Genomic DNA, 15,591 nt, shown 5'->3' with positions numbered 1-15,591 from the left:
CAATTCTGCAACAGTCTAATTTAAATTTTTTAAAAAGCATCTTTTAATCAAATATGAAACTGATTAAGTCATTCAATACAACCACCCCTATACTCCTTTTAGATTCCACATTTTTATATTGACAAACAATGCATAAGTGTGCTGTAGAAGTTGTCAGAGTGAAGCTGGAAGTTTGGGTAATTGGACTTTTGATATATGGTAGCACAATAGTATCTATTCCACAGTCCCAAACTAACTGGATATTTCTGCTAAAAGATCTGTGAAACAGCAACATTTAAAATCATCTTTAGGTTAGAAGGTCAATATCCCTTTGTCAAGCCATTGCACCTGCAGGTAGTTTGAAGCAAAGTGATGACACTTCATCGGTTTAGACTCAGCTCAGGTTTTCTTTGCAACCATAAGGGATAAATTTTAATGAAAGCTTTTGATTCACGAGCATAATTCCATGGCAAGGGATGGATGCCATGGAAAGTTTCACATGGAATACATGGGGTCCTCATGACAGAGAGTACAGCAGTGACCAAAGTAGTTATGGTTACATAAATACTTCCATTCTAACCTATCAGTCACTTCAGTTTGAAAGGTGAAACTTTCAGAAATTAAGTTCTCCACAGTTGGTCTCTACCCAAAAAGGTGAATTTTACTGCAAAGTTTGCTCATAAGTAATTCAGCTGTTAGAATACAATGAAAATGGGGTGTGATTATCCTCCTTTAAAAATGTCAGTTATTTTAAAAAAGGAAAAACCACTCCAAAACAACTGTGGCTAGAAAGTTTAAATTTGGCATGGAAATAGTCCTCACTGAGAAGTCTCTTAGAGTGTTTTGGTGAAAATTGGTTTCATTTTGACAGTTATGACCTGTTAAGGAAACATTCTATGCATGCTCAGTGCATTCTGTACAGAGTTCTTAGAGTTCAAAGTGCACAGCCAAGAAAGCCTGACAGAAAGACACAGTATAGCCTGAATTAGCTAAGAAAAGTGTTTAGTGTGCAATGAAAGAGAAAGGAACTCTTCCCTGACTCACTGTGCATCTTCTAAGATAAAAGCTACAATAGATTCACAGGAGAGGGTCTTTCTCCACTGGACTTCCTAAGATGTTCAAGAGATGCTCCTGTGAGGTCTTTGGGACCCTGATTCTCATAACTTCTTACCATATTTCTTTGACAGGTAACTGGTTTGTTGGATAAGGGGAATGCAGCGGACATAATATACCTGGACTTCAGCAAGGCTTTTGACACAGTCCCATGACATTCTGATAAGCGAGCTGGAGAAATGCGGTCTTGGCAGAACTACCATTAAGTGCATACAGAATTGGTGAAACAACCGCAAACAAAAAATAACTAGTAATGGAATGATGTCAAATTGGAGGAAGGTCTCAAGTGGGGTTCCACAGGGATCTGTTCTGGGTCCAGTGTTGTTAAACGTCTTTATTAATGACCTAGATGTAGGAAGAGAGCATACTGATCACCTTTCCAGATGACACAAAGCTGGGGGAAGGGGGAGGTTTGCCAACACTTTGGAGGATAGAACTAAAATTCAGAGGGATCTTGATAAATTGGAGAACTGGCCTATGGACAACAAAATAAAATTCAACAAAGACAAATGTAAGGTGCTACACTTAGGGGGGAAAAAAACCAACTGCACAAATACAGAATGGGGGATAACTGGCTTAGCAGCAGCACTGCTGAGAAGGATCTGGGAGTTGCGGTGGATCACAACCTCAACACGAATCAGCAATGTGATGCTGTTGCAATAAATAAATAAATAAATATTTTAAAAATGCAATTTTAGGTTGCATTAACAGAGGCATCGCATGCAAGTCACAGGAGGTGACAGTACTACTCTACTCTGTGCTGGTTAGGTCTCAGCTGGAGAACTGTGTCCAGTTTTGTTCACCAATGTCTAGAAAGGATGCAGAGAAACTAGAAAGGATCCAAAGGCGAGCAACAAAGATGATCAAAGGGATGGAATGCAAGCCATGTGAGCAAAGGCTGAAGGAACTGAGTATGTTTAGCTTGGAAGAGAAGAGATTGAGGGGGAACATGAGAGCCTTCAAATACTTGAAAGGCTGCCATCAAAAAGATGGAGAAAAGTTGTTCTCTCTTGCCACAGAGGGCATGACAAGAGGCAACTCGCTCGAACTCCAGCACAGCAGATTTAGATTCAATCTCAGGAAAAACTTCCTAATTGTAATAGGAGTAGAACAATGGAACAGATGTCTGAGGAGCGTGTGGAAGCTCCTTCCCTGAAGGTTTTCAAAAGGAGGCTGGAGAGCATCTGTCTTGGATGGATTAGACACCACAAATCCCGCATCTCAGCAGGGGGTCAGACTAGATGACCCCTGCGGTCCCTTCTAACCCTATGATTCTATGATACAGTTCCATGTTATAGATTCCCCTCCCGCCCCCACCCCCAGAGAACACAGGAAATTCCATCACAACCTAATATCATACTAAGGTAGCAAGCACCGCTAAGCACTCAGTCAATAAAATGTTATACGTACTACTTTAACTCTGCTCCCTCACATATACGTTACAACAGTTTGAACACATTTGCATGCTACTCAAGTACACCACTGTATTTTTTCCCCAACAGTCTTAAGATACTTCATTGTCACAGCGATCCTATATACCCGGCTGATCTCATACAAATTCCCTAAGACTTGTGTTTAAAGTACTGCATAGCTCCGACACTGCCCACATCTCACTCATGATTTCTTACTACACTCCTTTTCAGACCCTCAGCTCTTTCATGCTCGATATATTTTGTAAAGCATAATAAGTTAATCATTCAGTACGATTAGAACTTAGTTGACCAATTAAGTTGAAGGAGATACCAGACGTGGTCAAGGTGTAAGAACACAATCAATCATACCCATTCGATTTAAGTATTTGAAGACTGCAACCCCAAGGAAGAGGAATTAAAAGTAGTATATGGGTGGATAATTAGGAGTAATAGGAACAAACTGACCAAGAGAAATCTTAGAATAAATATCAGGAAAGATGCTAGTTGTCAGATTTTGAGAACCACAGGTTTACAAGCTTTTGTACTGGTGACCCCTTTCACATAGCAAGCTTTTGAGTGCAACCCCCCTTATAAATTAAAAAACACTTTTTTATATATTTAACACTATTATAAATGGTGGAGGCAAAGCAGGGTTTGGGGTAGAGGCTGGCAGCTCATCCACCCCCCCCCCCCCCCATGTAATAACCTCACAACCCTTTGGGGGTACTGCCCCCAGTTTGAGAACTCCTGTTGTAAACTAAGAATAATTGCCAAAAGAAAGCTGTAGATGTTTTTCGAAGAAAAACCACAAGCAAGAAAATTTAAGTTGGGGTTATCAGGTTTACTTCTCTTTTCTGATGATTCTACCAAGATCTTTCTTAAAAGGATCTCAGAAGTGATGTTACTCATGTGATCCAAGTTCCAGCAGTGTCTCTCTCGAGACTGGGGAGGGAGAGCCAGAGATCAGGTGACATCACTATTCTGGTTTCTAGTAAGGTAGGGAAAAATAGGCTTGTCTGTTCAGAAAGATTAGGAGTATCTTTATACATCATAAAACAGATGTAAAGATAAAAAGTGACTGCAGTTCATCTTTTGCTTCCTTGGTTTTGCCAAATGCGGGGGGGGGGGGGGGAGGAGGAAGCAACAAGTCATTTCTGAACATCCTCTCATTTAAGAAATTTGAGATTGCATCTAAAGAGGGGCTGAAAAGAAGATTTTACCAGTTTTATCAGGATCCTATTAATATACCATAACACAGGAGGCTTTCTAATGAGAGAAGTTCAAGAGTGCCAACCATCACCTGACCTTGAGACAGAAGAAGAAACACTCACCAACATTCAGCTAGTCCATGACAGACAATAGCTGCCAAATAAACACGGCTGGATTAACCCAGACTCTAAGAAGCTAGGCAAGCAGTTTGTTGTGGGCATATAAAGGAATCCAACTGGGCCCAATTCAACACCACCATTGCTTTTTTCGACTTCAATTTGTAGATCTCTCAGTATGCTCCTTCCAAGAAGCCTGGAGGCCTCCGTTCACTGGCTAAGAAACTGATCCTCTTGAACTTGGGAAACATGCTATCAGGGAAAAGGGTGCTGGGTTGGAATGGAGAAAGTTGTGCCAGTTCTGGCTGATCTGTGGCTAGACTGAGAACACACCTCATATAATTGGCCTGTGTGGTAGTTAAGTTTAGGGGAGAGGAGGACAGTTAAAGAAACAAGGTTGATGGACTCTAAAGGAGTTTTAGTTTGCAGGACTCTAAAGCTCTACTGGCCTGTAAAAATGCGCCTGCCTTATATGCAAATTTCATAATCGGAAACTATTTTGCTAGAACACTATTGAAGTATTTTAACTATTTCTTGATAAATCCACTTGAATCCAGCCACCTTCAAGAAAGGCCTTTTCAGCCCCAAGGAAGATCTACTTACTCAATCTTTATTGCCATCTTGTGTATAAGCACATTAGAATGATAATATTTAACATGTGATTATCCACCATCAAATCATTTGGCACACTAACAAATTCAGCTAGTACCAATTAAGCAACAATAATCATTATTGACTACCTTTATGCTAAACTGATGTTCCAGAAAAAAATCCCAATAAACTGATGACTAGTGAGGTAGAGTACTTCACCCGCACATGAATATACTTTGTAGCAGTTTAACTTCATGTAGCACCTTTTACCACAAAGCACTTGATGTGTTCCACACGGCACCAGCTAACTACACAGATTGAAGTGAAGGGCAGCAGCTAAAATGGAGTATATTCTTCACAGCACCAGCTAGGTAAGAATATCAGGGCCAACCCTGCTCTTTGAAAACGCCTCATCACAGACTCCAGTGTCCACACATCCAACCAAGATTCAGTTTGTAAGATACAGAATGAAAAGTCTTCTGCAAATTACACAGAACTCAACTCCTCTATCTTGAAGATAGAGACCTGAACCAGCCCTTGCCTAGATTTGCACTTAAGACTAAAAGTCAGCAGTGAAAATAACTCAGGACCTTGTGGCTCAGAACCTAGTACATTTGCTAACAGCAACCTGGTGAGGAAAGCAAAAGGGGACCTATTTTAAGCTTTGTCCAGCCCAATTCAATACTGAGTACCACCATCCAGTTCACAACAAAACTAAGTTTGCTACAAACACAGTCAGTACATCCTTAATGCATGCTTACCAAATTCTGCAAAAAATTCCTAGTGTGTATGCTCAGTAGGGCTTGCAAAACTGATTCTCAGGCCATGACTACACTAGGAAAAGCTGGTGATTTTACAATGAGACCTAACAAGTTGTAACACCACAGTGTAAGCAGGACAAATTGTAGTTTTACCTCAAAGTAGCTGGTCAAAGTGAACCCTAAGACTTGGCCTATCTACACCTGAAATTTACCATGTTAGCTATCATGTGTTAGCTTCATCATTATATAAAACACACACATTTTTCAAGTGCAGATAAGGCCACAGGACAAGCAGAAATTTTACCTCAGAGTGAGCTAAACTGGGCCAAGAAGCCACTCCTGGGATGGAAGTGAGAAAATAAGGAGTAGAGCAGCCCAAGCCACTGCAGCTTCATCAGCAGGAGAGGAAACAGGCAGGAAGCAGAGAAGCCCTAAACTGCTTGCTTTTCTGGGAGTGGAGAGTGAAAATGTAGAGAACAGAGTAGCAGGAACTGCTGCCCTTTTATAGAAAAATACAGAAATGGAGTAGAAGACACACCCACTTCTCTGAAGAGGGAAGTAGGAAAGTTCTTACTGCTATTCCCAGAGAAGAGGGGGAGCCAGGAGCAAAGTGGCCCATCCAGAGAACAGTTGCTAAAAGGCAGGACTTTCCAGATGTCCTGGAGGACTGTAAAGAGATGGGGGGCCTAGAGTTAGTTTATAGGCGGTGGGTTAATGAAGTATTCATTCAGTGGTGAGAATCGAGAGGTAGCCCAAAATTTGGGGGGCAGAGAAGGAAGAGAATGGAAGAGGATTCACTAGCAGTAGCAGGGAGACAAGAAGCCATCCCCAAATACATGTATTTAGCAGGATGGGGAAATAGAATTTATTAACAAGAGTATGTCAGGAATGACTTAACATGGAAAGGCAGAAAATATTCAGGAAGAAGTGAAGCTGTGATTATGTAAGTTTAATAGGTGTGGGGGGAAAAGAGAGCTCATGGAGAAACAGGTGCTTTTTGCCCAAACTAGCAGGCTTCTTCTTCAGGAGAGAAGATATTGAGTGTTTTGAGCCCTGATGTTTAGTACATAATTGTCAGACTCCCATAATTCCCAAATCCAAAATAGGCTCCTCTGGAATAGGACTGTGCACAGGTCCCCACTGAGGACTATTTCCACACCAGATTGTAACTTTCAAACCTCAGCCAAAAATTTAAAAGGGAAAAAGTGCTCCATTTTGTCGGAGTTGTAAGCATCTGAAAATAGGTGATTAGGGAAAGTGTTTTGTAACTTTAACCCCACAAAACATTTACTCTTCAACCAGAGATCCTGAAGTACTTTAGATAGCTGGAAACAAAGCCCTCAACTCCTGCGCTCTAAGCACTAGACACTTTCTGAAAAATTCAGACGCGTCCTACCGTTACCACTCTCTCCTTCTACCAACTACTGAAGCTTTAACTCAGCTTTTTATTTAAAGTTACCTTTGACCCTGTATTTCCCTTCAGAAGTTTTAACCCAAGGCTATTTTTTAACCAAGAATGATGTCACCAATTTAACAAAGGGATTATAATCTAGGTATCGAACATCTATCCCTATGGTATTTATAAAAAATCCTACCTACCACATGTATTTATAATTCAGCATGACAGCAAAACCTTGTTGTTAATAAAACTATTCGGTGCACAATAAGCATGGAAGTACAGTGTAAGGGAAATGAAAAGAAGATGAAGGGACAGAGAAAAAGGAACCAATTAAAACAAAGACAAAAGCAAAGATTGAAAACTCACATAAAAGAAATGTAATTACTTACTGTATTGTTTCACATAAATGTAAAAAACAGAGCTACATTTCTTAAAACAATGCTAAATTCTTGTTTTTGTTTTTTTAAGGCCTTGTCTAGAATGAGAATTTCAGGGAATGCTACTCCCATCATTAGTCTACCATAGGAATGGGGGGGAGGGGGGAGAGACACTAAAATTCTCAGTATAGACAAGTCGCAAGACTATTTGTTTTGATACAAAGTATTTTAATGCGGCAATACACTACTCCTAAAGCCAACATATTTTAAGTAATGTGCAGTGGGGATTTAAAGGTAACTACGAGGACCAGAATAGGGGACTATTTATCCATCTTTAGTTATAGCAAATTTACTAATTCAATCAGAAGATTATATTTCTATATATAATAGGTGTTGGGATTAACACTGCTATTTCTTAGTAAAAAATCCCATCAAAGGATGTCTTTAAAAAAAATCAGAACAGTCCATGTTTCTTGTTATAAATGTTCATTTAGAAGTGTATAGCAGCTGTTTACAGTCTTGTAAATCTTTACTGTGTGTCTGGTATGGAAGAGCAGGGCAAGATACTACCTAATTTTTAGAGGTATTTTTCCAATGTGTACAAAAATAGAATATTGTGATTATTTTGGAAATTCTATAGTAAATGTGGATGAAATTTGTATTTCATCAACCCCTAGTTAAAATTAAACCCGAGACAAAGCTTTATGTCCTGCAATGCAATCCGTTTCCAGCCGCAGAACACCGCCCAAAGTACAGCAACAACATGTATGAAGCAGTTACTTGACTTAAGATATAGGTTTTGTTAATATTTACTGGTTTCAGAGTAACAGCTGTGTTAGTCTGTATTCGCAAAAAGAAAAGGAGGACTTGTGGCACCTTAGAGACTAACCAATTCATGCTCAAATAAATTGGTTAGTCTCTAAGGTGCCACAAGTCCTCCTTTTTTTAATATTTACTAAATCAAGTTATTTGACCTGGTCCATGATCTGGGGTGAAGTTCAGGACATGCAATAGCCAGGAATGTGGGGCAATCATCATAGGACTCAAGAAGCAGACCACCTGTGTGAGAGGTTTTAAACCAGCTCAAGGTATCTTGCTGTAAACATGTTCTGGCCTGTCAAGTGATTTTTCATGTTTGAAATACAGTTGTGAGGTCAGCGTGGGTTGAAGAGGACACTTGAGAAGAAAATAATTTTCTCCGAGAGTGCCTTCTACCCTATGTTACATAGGTTAGCAAAATTAAGTTTCAGCATCGCTGTGAGGCAAGAACTTTCCCTCATTTTGCAGATGAGGGAATGGATGCACAGAGTTGAAGCAATTTATCCTGGATCACAAAGTAAATTTGTAGCAGATCTGGATTTTATTCCTAATTCTAAGTCCCAGTCCTGTCCCTTAGTTACATATCATTCTTCCAATCACACTGAAGGTTAAAGTGGCTAGCAAGCAAGATTATTCTACTACCACCACTGCTCAGGAGTTTTTGATGAAATACGAATCGTTTTAGATCAGTCTGCCATACATTTCACCAAGAAAAGTAGGCACGGTAAGTCAAACTGATTATAAGGCAGAAGATCACCGTGATCATCTCAGTCTGACGTCCGGTATAACAGGCCACAGGACTTTCCCTGAATTAACTCCTGTTTGAACTAGAGTAGATCTTTCAGAAAAACATCCAGTGATCGTGAATCTACCCCAACCCTTGGTAAGTTATTCCAATGATTCAATACCCTCACCATCAAAAATTCATCCCTTATTTCTAGCCTGAAGTTGTCTAGCTACAACTTCCATCTGTTATATCTTAATATAACTTTTTCTGCTAGATTGAAAAGCCCATTATCAATTCTTTGTTCCCCATACACATACTTATAGACTGATCAAGTCACCCCTTAACCTTGTTGTTAAACTAAAACTGAGGTCCTTACATCTCTCATAAGGCAAGTTTCACCCTTTAATCATTCTTGTGATTCTTCTCTGAACCCTCTCTAATTTTTTAACATCTTTCTTGAATTGTGTACACCACACCTAGACAGTATTTCGGTAGCAGTCGCACCAGTGTCAAATACATAGGTGCTATAAACCTCCCCACTCAATACCCTCCTGTAAGCTAGAACAAAAAACAAAACAAAAAAAGTATCACATTACAATTATTAAACATTCTGAACCAAAGCACAGCATCAGAGAAATTCTGAAGGTTAACATATGCTTCATACCTGAACACACTGATCATTTCAGCAACTAATCAAACTAAGTCCTGCTTTTATACCAAGTGATAGCCACAGACTTGTCTACACTGGGGCCTTTTTTTGGGGGTGGGAACGGAGACTGGTGTATCTGCACTAATGCAAACTGTTAGTGTAAATGCATTGCACTGGTGTAAAAAGTGATTTGCACCAGTGTGGGTTCCCCTAGTCCAGCAGTTCTCAAACAGTGGGTCAGGACCCCAAAGTGGGTCACAACCCTGTCTTAATTGGGTTGCCAGGGCTGGTGTTAGACTTGCTGGGGCCCGGGGCCCAGGGCCAAAGCCGATGCCTGAGCCCCACCACCCAGAGCCAAAACCCCATGGCTTCAACCCTGGGCAGCGGGGCTCGCGCTTCAGCTTTGGCCCCCCTGCCCCGGGACGGCGGGGCTTACACGAGCTCAAGCTTCAGCCCCGTCTTTTGGGGTCATCTAGTAATTTTTGTTGTCAGAAGGGGTCGCAGTGCAATGAAGTTTGAGAACTCCTGCCCTAGTCCAAAGGTAGTATAAATGGACTGTGTGCACTGTGGGGTGGGGAGGAGCAGATGACAAAAAGTAGGCAAACCCTAAGTTTACACTTTAGTCTTACCCATATTCTAGCTGTTGATTAAAAACAAATTATTCCATGAATTATTTTCTATCACTACCCATGATCTAACTAATGCAATTATTCACTAAAAAATAAGCTACAATTTACTTCACTTGTACTGGAACTGCACTAACACTGTGAGAGTCAAATTGCTCTTTCTAAACTGCATAAAAAAACCTTAACATGCCTCCATCTGTCCTATATTTTGAAGCAGTAGTTCATTATTTCATCCATATCAGTTGTGATATCACAGAGACAAAATAAACCAAATATCTCAAAGACAGTCAAGACTAGAAGCCATAAGAATTGTTTCAGAACTATACAGATATTGTATATTTTCTCTTTATTAGTACTATTGGCTTTTAATGCTTTCTGCTATATAATAGGAGGAGCATGTAATACACACCTCATAAAGCCTATGTTTACATCTTAGGCAGCTAAACTTCCAAAAGTCTACTGCTATGCAATTATATTAATATGTAGGAATTATGAAGGAACTTAGGTTGCAGCACTTTCCCAGCAATAAAAAAGGGAGTAAATTCAATTTAGCGTACCATCTTAGAATCCAAACAACTAAGTTTGCTTTCAACACTGAAACATATACACAAGCCAAGATACCTTCACATCATAAATTCCAGATCAATTATTCTTAAAATTGAAAGCGTTACTTTCAGGTTGCCAATGTAACACCATTGCTTAAACAGAACTAGTGGATTTTCCATCTATTTCAAGCCTTGTATAGCCGCACTCTTACAGACTGACTCCTTGGCTGAATTACATCCTAGTAGTACTCAACAGGGAGGGCCAAATGCATTGATAGCCTCTTAGTGCTTTCTGGATATCAAGCTCTGTGGACTTACCAAACTACTCCCTTTTTGGACTGATGCTGCTAACACAACACTCTAGTCCACATAAGATTCACACAGCTACCAAGGTGATAGGTGCTTCAGAAACTCCCAAAGCAGATGTTTCCTCCGATAAAGTATTTAGTTCCTATAACAAATATTAAGATTGTGGAATTATCAAGGCAGAATAAGATTGTGATCATTTAAGAGATCAGCTTCTGAACACAGGCTGCACATAACCCATTTATGGTTGATAAGTTACCCCCAAAATGTATTTATGTATTTAAAGTTGGGTTTTTATAACTATAGTGCAATTTGAGTTGGATATCATGAATAGTAGTGAGGCCCTTCAACACTTGTAAGAAGGAAAAATAAAGGAATTACAATTTATATTCCTATGAACTGACAGAAATTACGCTAGGTACATGTTAGGAAAAGGGCAGGTCTGAGGTCTCATAAAACTGATCAATTTGAGGTTCAAACTATTTCTGGCATACTGCCATCAAGATAAAAGCCACTTCACACTGTTATACTTTGGACTTTTTACAAAATGTTTTTTGTACTTTAGCTCCAAAAAAATGGGTCAACTTAGTAATTAACCATTTCCTCCACAGCCTCTCTTGTAAACAGACACAGAGCTACAAAAAATAGAAATAAAAAAATACCAAACCACACCTATCAATTCATAAGGGGTGAGGGAGGACCAAGAGGGGACTGAAGGGAATCTATACTACCAATCCCTGGAGAGTTTAAGGGCTTATTTTTTAAAAAGTTTCTACCACTTATGGTTGTTAAGAACATTCTAAATGTGACCCAGTGCTAGGTTGTCTTTGAGTCTGCAGACGGCTCCATTACCTCTGACTTTTCATAGCTTTCCCAAGCAGCAGCCACAGAATGAAACAGGCACAATTTTCATCAGTCTCATTGAAACCCAAAAGATTTGGAACTGCAGCAATAGGATTGCCCAGACATTTCTTAGTTTCACTATGCAGCTGTTAAGTAAAGCGCTGAGAAGCACCAGAGAGCACCACTGAAGCGATTCAAGGATCATCCAAAAAATTGAAGCTAAGGAGAGGACAGCACCCTTCTCCCTCATAAACGGTGCAGTCAGGAAGGAACAGTATAGTGGACCCCCAGAAGCCAAGCAGGTTTGAGGCAAAGGGAGAAGGCGGAATACATCCAGTTGAAGGAGACAAGAGGTGGGTCAGATTCTGAGGCCAAAAGAGACCACTATGATGATGAAGTCTGACCAGTATAACACAGGCCATAGAACCTCAGCAAGGTAGTCATCAAATGCCAGACATCTATTATCCAGAGACTGATCCAAAAGAAAGCTCCTAAGCAGGATCTAGAGACATCATACTGGTAGAAATCTAAAAATCCCTCTGTTCCAGTAGTTAGGAGTAGAGGTGAGTATGTCAGCAGCTAATTAATCTTGAACCTCCATGTGCCTACCCAATTTAATCATTTGTACTGGCCTATAGTTAATAGGATCTGGTATATTCTCAAACCCTGAAAAATGTATTTATATAAAATATACTCACACCTGGAGTTGGTGAGCAGGTATATACCAATCAGCTTTGTTAGGATTTTTAGTGTAACCCACAATGGTGTTTCAAAGCCCAGATACTGAACTAGGATGAATGAATGCATCCGATGAAGTGGGCTGTAGCTCACGAAAGCTTATGCTCAAATAAATTTGTTAGTCTCTAAGGTGCCACAAGTCCTCCTGTTCTTTTTGCAAATACAGACTAACATGGCTGCTACTCTGAAACCTGAACTAGGATGCTGAGCTACCTCACAATAAAATACATTTAACTCTATTCAGTAGGAACTAAAGTGAATCTGAAAGTTTCACTACAGATTACATATACAGAACAATCACGGACATATTATGGACAGATTGACATGTTGGAAGAATAAAAAGGATGGGCTGTCTTTAGAAAATCTGGGAGATTATATTAAACAAGAATAAAAATATCAGTTCAGGGACCAGGCTGCAGAATTTCTTAAGGATGACCTGAAGATCCATAATTTATATCCCCCTGAAATCTGCTTGCTTCCCTATCTGTCTGAGCTTCCTGGATAGATATAAACTTAACTTCTTGGTTCTTGCACTTTCTGCTGTTAGTACCTGTATTATGAAAGACCATCTCTAACTGAAAAACGAAGACTGCACTTTTCCTTCTCTGGAGGTTACCCACAAAATGAAAAGGAACTACTAGACTGATTTTTTTTAGAAAATAATTCAATATGAACATAAGAACAGCCATACTGGGCCAGACTAAAGGTCCATAGCCCAGTGTCCTGTCTTCTGACAGTGGCCAACGCCAGGTGCCCCAGAGGGAATGAACAGAACAGGGAATCATCAAGGGATCCATTCCTTGTCGCAGCCCCAATGTGACTGTTACATAAGCACTATGTAATAAGAATGTTTACAGGCAAAATTATAAGTCCCTTTAACTTTTATGAGGACTATGAAGAGTCAGAGCATTGGGTCCAACCAATGACTTTACAATAACCTTAAACTCACTCCATTCCTTCTCTCCACAAGGTGTCCTTCTTTTATATAATGATAGAGGGAAAGGTTTGTTTTTGTTGGTACTTTTGTCTTTGAATTCAAGTCACTCTATATGATGAATAAAGGGGCTAAATTCAGAATAAAAATTAAAACATTTTGTTATAACAGACGTAGTTTACAATATGCTGAAGTCACTATCACTACATAAGATACATTTGGCACTTAAACTTCAAGAATTTAATCAAAACCAGCATGAAACAGGACTAGCATTATGACGCAAGGATAGACAGGCAAACTAGACAAGGACTCTGCTTCAGACACACAGTTGCAGGGCTCTAATGTTAATTCTGAAGTCATTTGCACTCTACCTTTCAAATGGGTCCCTTGTGCAAGTGTCTAACACTGAGCTTCACATAAACCAGACACTGTATCTACTGACCAGTCATTTATATTAAGCAAGGGAAGCAATATGATCTGAATGAATAAGGTAGCAGAATCAAAGCAGACTGAAGACAAATTGAAAAATGACAGAAGAGCTGTTTCTTCTAGGATAGAGCTAGTCTTCAGATTCAGCAAAACTGAAAGTTCCTCCTATTTTTAATTCAATGGATCCTCCATTTCTTGCAAACAAGTCATGATTTTTCCCCACCGAACTTCGAAAGAACTCACTACAATTCAGGCTAAGGTGGCAATCAAGTTCAAGACCAAGGTTTTACAAGCTCCAAGAGCAACACACATTAGGAGGGTTTTTTTCTCCATGCCAAAGGAAACACATTTCAGCCTTCAGCTGCCCCCCCAAACACTGGGTGCGGTCCGCAGGGGGTGCACGGGAGCCTCACACCCCAGGGGACCGTAACACAAATGGAAGTGTCCCGGTCCCGTGCGCCAGCCGATCGGAGGGAGGAGCGGGGTAGCCGAGGTAAGGACCCCGCTCCAGCTCTTCTCGAGGGGGGTTAATCAATCCCGAGGGAACACGAGAGCGAGCGAGCGAGTTTCGGGCTGAACGGGAGGACCCGCGGGGAGGGAGGAAGGGCAGCTAAAGGGCTTCGCCTGCCTGCGGCCGGAACCCCGTGGGGGCGTTAGCTCCAGCGCTGAGCGGCGCCCCAGGCCTCGCCCCACCGGCCCCTCCTCGACAAAGGGCTCCGGGGAACGGCGGCTTGGGAGGTCCCGGCCTGGACACGGGGCGGGCCTGCGGACCCCGGGGTGAAGGTCCCCCCCGCACACGCCGATGGCGGCGGGGGCTGAGGAGCAGAGAGGCCGCGCCCCCGGGCGAGCCGATCCCCCGGGCGCAGGCTGCGCCGGCGGCCCAGGGAGGAGGCCCCAGGCCGGACCGGCCCCGCGTGAAGGAGGGGCGGGCGGGCGGGCGGCGCACTGAGCTAATCCGGGCGGGCGGGAGAGGCCGCGGGGGGAGGGGCGCGCGGTGGCTCCTAGCGGTGGGGGAGGGGAAGGGGCGCCGCCGCGGCGGGGGAAGCGGCGGGCTGCTCCCCCTCCCCGCGCCAGCCCTCACCTACACAGTGAATGAGCTTGTGTCGCCACGAGTCGAGCTGGTGGCGGAAGCCGCGCCTCTCAATGGAGCATTCCTGCCGCCCGCACGGACTCGCCATCTTCTGGGGGAGGGCCCCGCGCCGGCACGCCCACGGCCGCGGCTGGCCACGTCATCGCGCCACGCAGCGCGGCGTCCCCTCGGCCGCCTCGCGCCGCGCCCCCTCGCTCCCGGCCTGAGCGGGGGGAAGGATGGGAGGCCACGTGCTCACGCGCGCCCCCGCGGCCCGCGCTGCCATGGAGACGGAGCGCGGCGCCCTGCCCCGCCTGCAGGAGCTGGGCCCCTGCCAGGCCCTGGGGCGCCCCGCGCCCCGCTGGGCACGTGCAGCGCTGAGCCCCGCAGCCAGGCGTGCAGCAGGCTGGCGCGGGCCGCCCTCGAGGACAGCGGGGAGCTGCCTCCGGCTACAGCTAGGGGCGGGCAGGGTCACCGCGGAGCACAGCACTGGGCCAGCAGACCAGGAGCCACGGTGACAGGCGCCCATACGGCTTCACGTCCGCCGTCCGGGCGGAGCGGCGAGCAGTGATGGGCCGCTGCGCCAAGGCCTCCCGGCAGCTCCCATCCTCACGCCCCAGGGCCAGCGGCTCCGAAAGGAGAACGTCGGGCGCGAGGAGCCCTCTGCCCCGCCACCCCTCGTGAATGCACCCGCCGCGGGGAGGCGGGCTGCAGACTACCGCTGCTCAGACTCCGCTCCTTGAGTGCCCAGAAAGAGAAGGGACTTCCCGGTGCAGAAACTGAGTTCTTAGCGGTGTGGGCGCTCTCCCAGCGCTGTAAGAAACCGCCTCCGCCGGGGGAGTAGCGACCGGCGCTGTCCACGGCGCCACGGCCAGCCCTGGAAGCAGCCCCCGCGCAGGCGGGCTCAGCGCTCTGCCGGGCAGCGTGCGCGAGGCCCGCGGCCTGCCGG

General features: G+C 43.5%; 1 protein-coding gene across 1 annotated transcript in view; it reads right to left on the bottom strand.

The window, feature by feature from the left end:
* Nucleotides 1-14,796, bottom strand: part of LCOR (ligand dependent nuclear receptor corepressor) — an 84,891-nt gene extending 70,095 nt beyond the window's left edge. Inside the window, exon 1 of the mRNA XM_037903452.2 lies at nucleotides 14,655-14,796. Coding sequence (XP_037759380.1) covers nucleotides 14,655-14,751 — 97 coding nt within the window. The 5' untranslated portion in view covers nucleotides 14,752-14,796. The remainder of the gene's footprint in view (nucleotides 1-14,654) is intronic.
* Between the last annotated feature and the right edge of the window lie 795 nt (nucleotides 14,797-15,591).

The sequence above is a fragment of the Chelonia mydas genome, chromosome 7 (genome assembly GCF_015237465.2).
Source record: "Chelonia mydas isolate rCheMyd1 chromosome 7, rCheMyd1.pri.v2, whole genome shotgun sequence".
Taxonomy (NCBI): Eukaryota; Metazoa; Chordata; order Testudines; family Cheloniidae; genus Chelonia; species Chelonia mydas.
The sequence above is the reverse complement of the archived record's forward strand: the minus strand, read 5'-3'. Positions and strand labels throughout refer to the sequence as shown.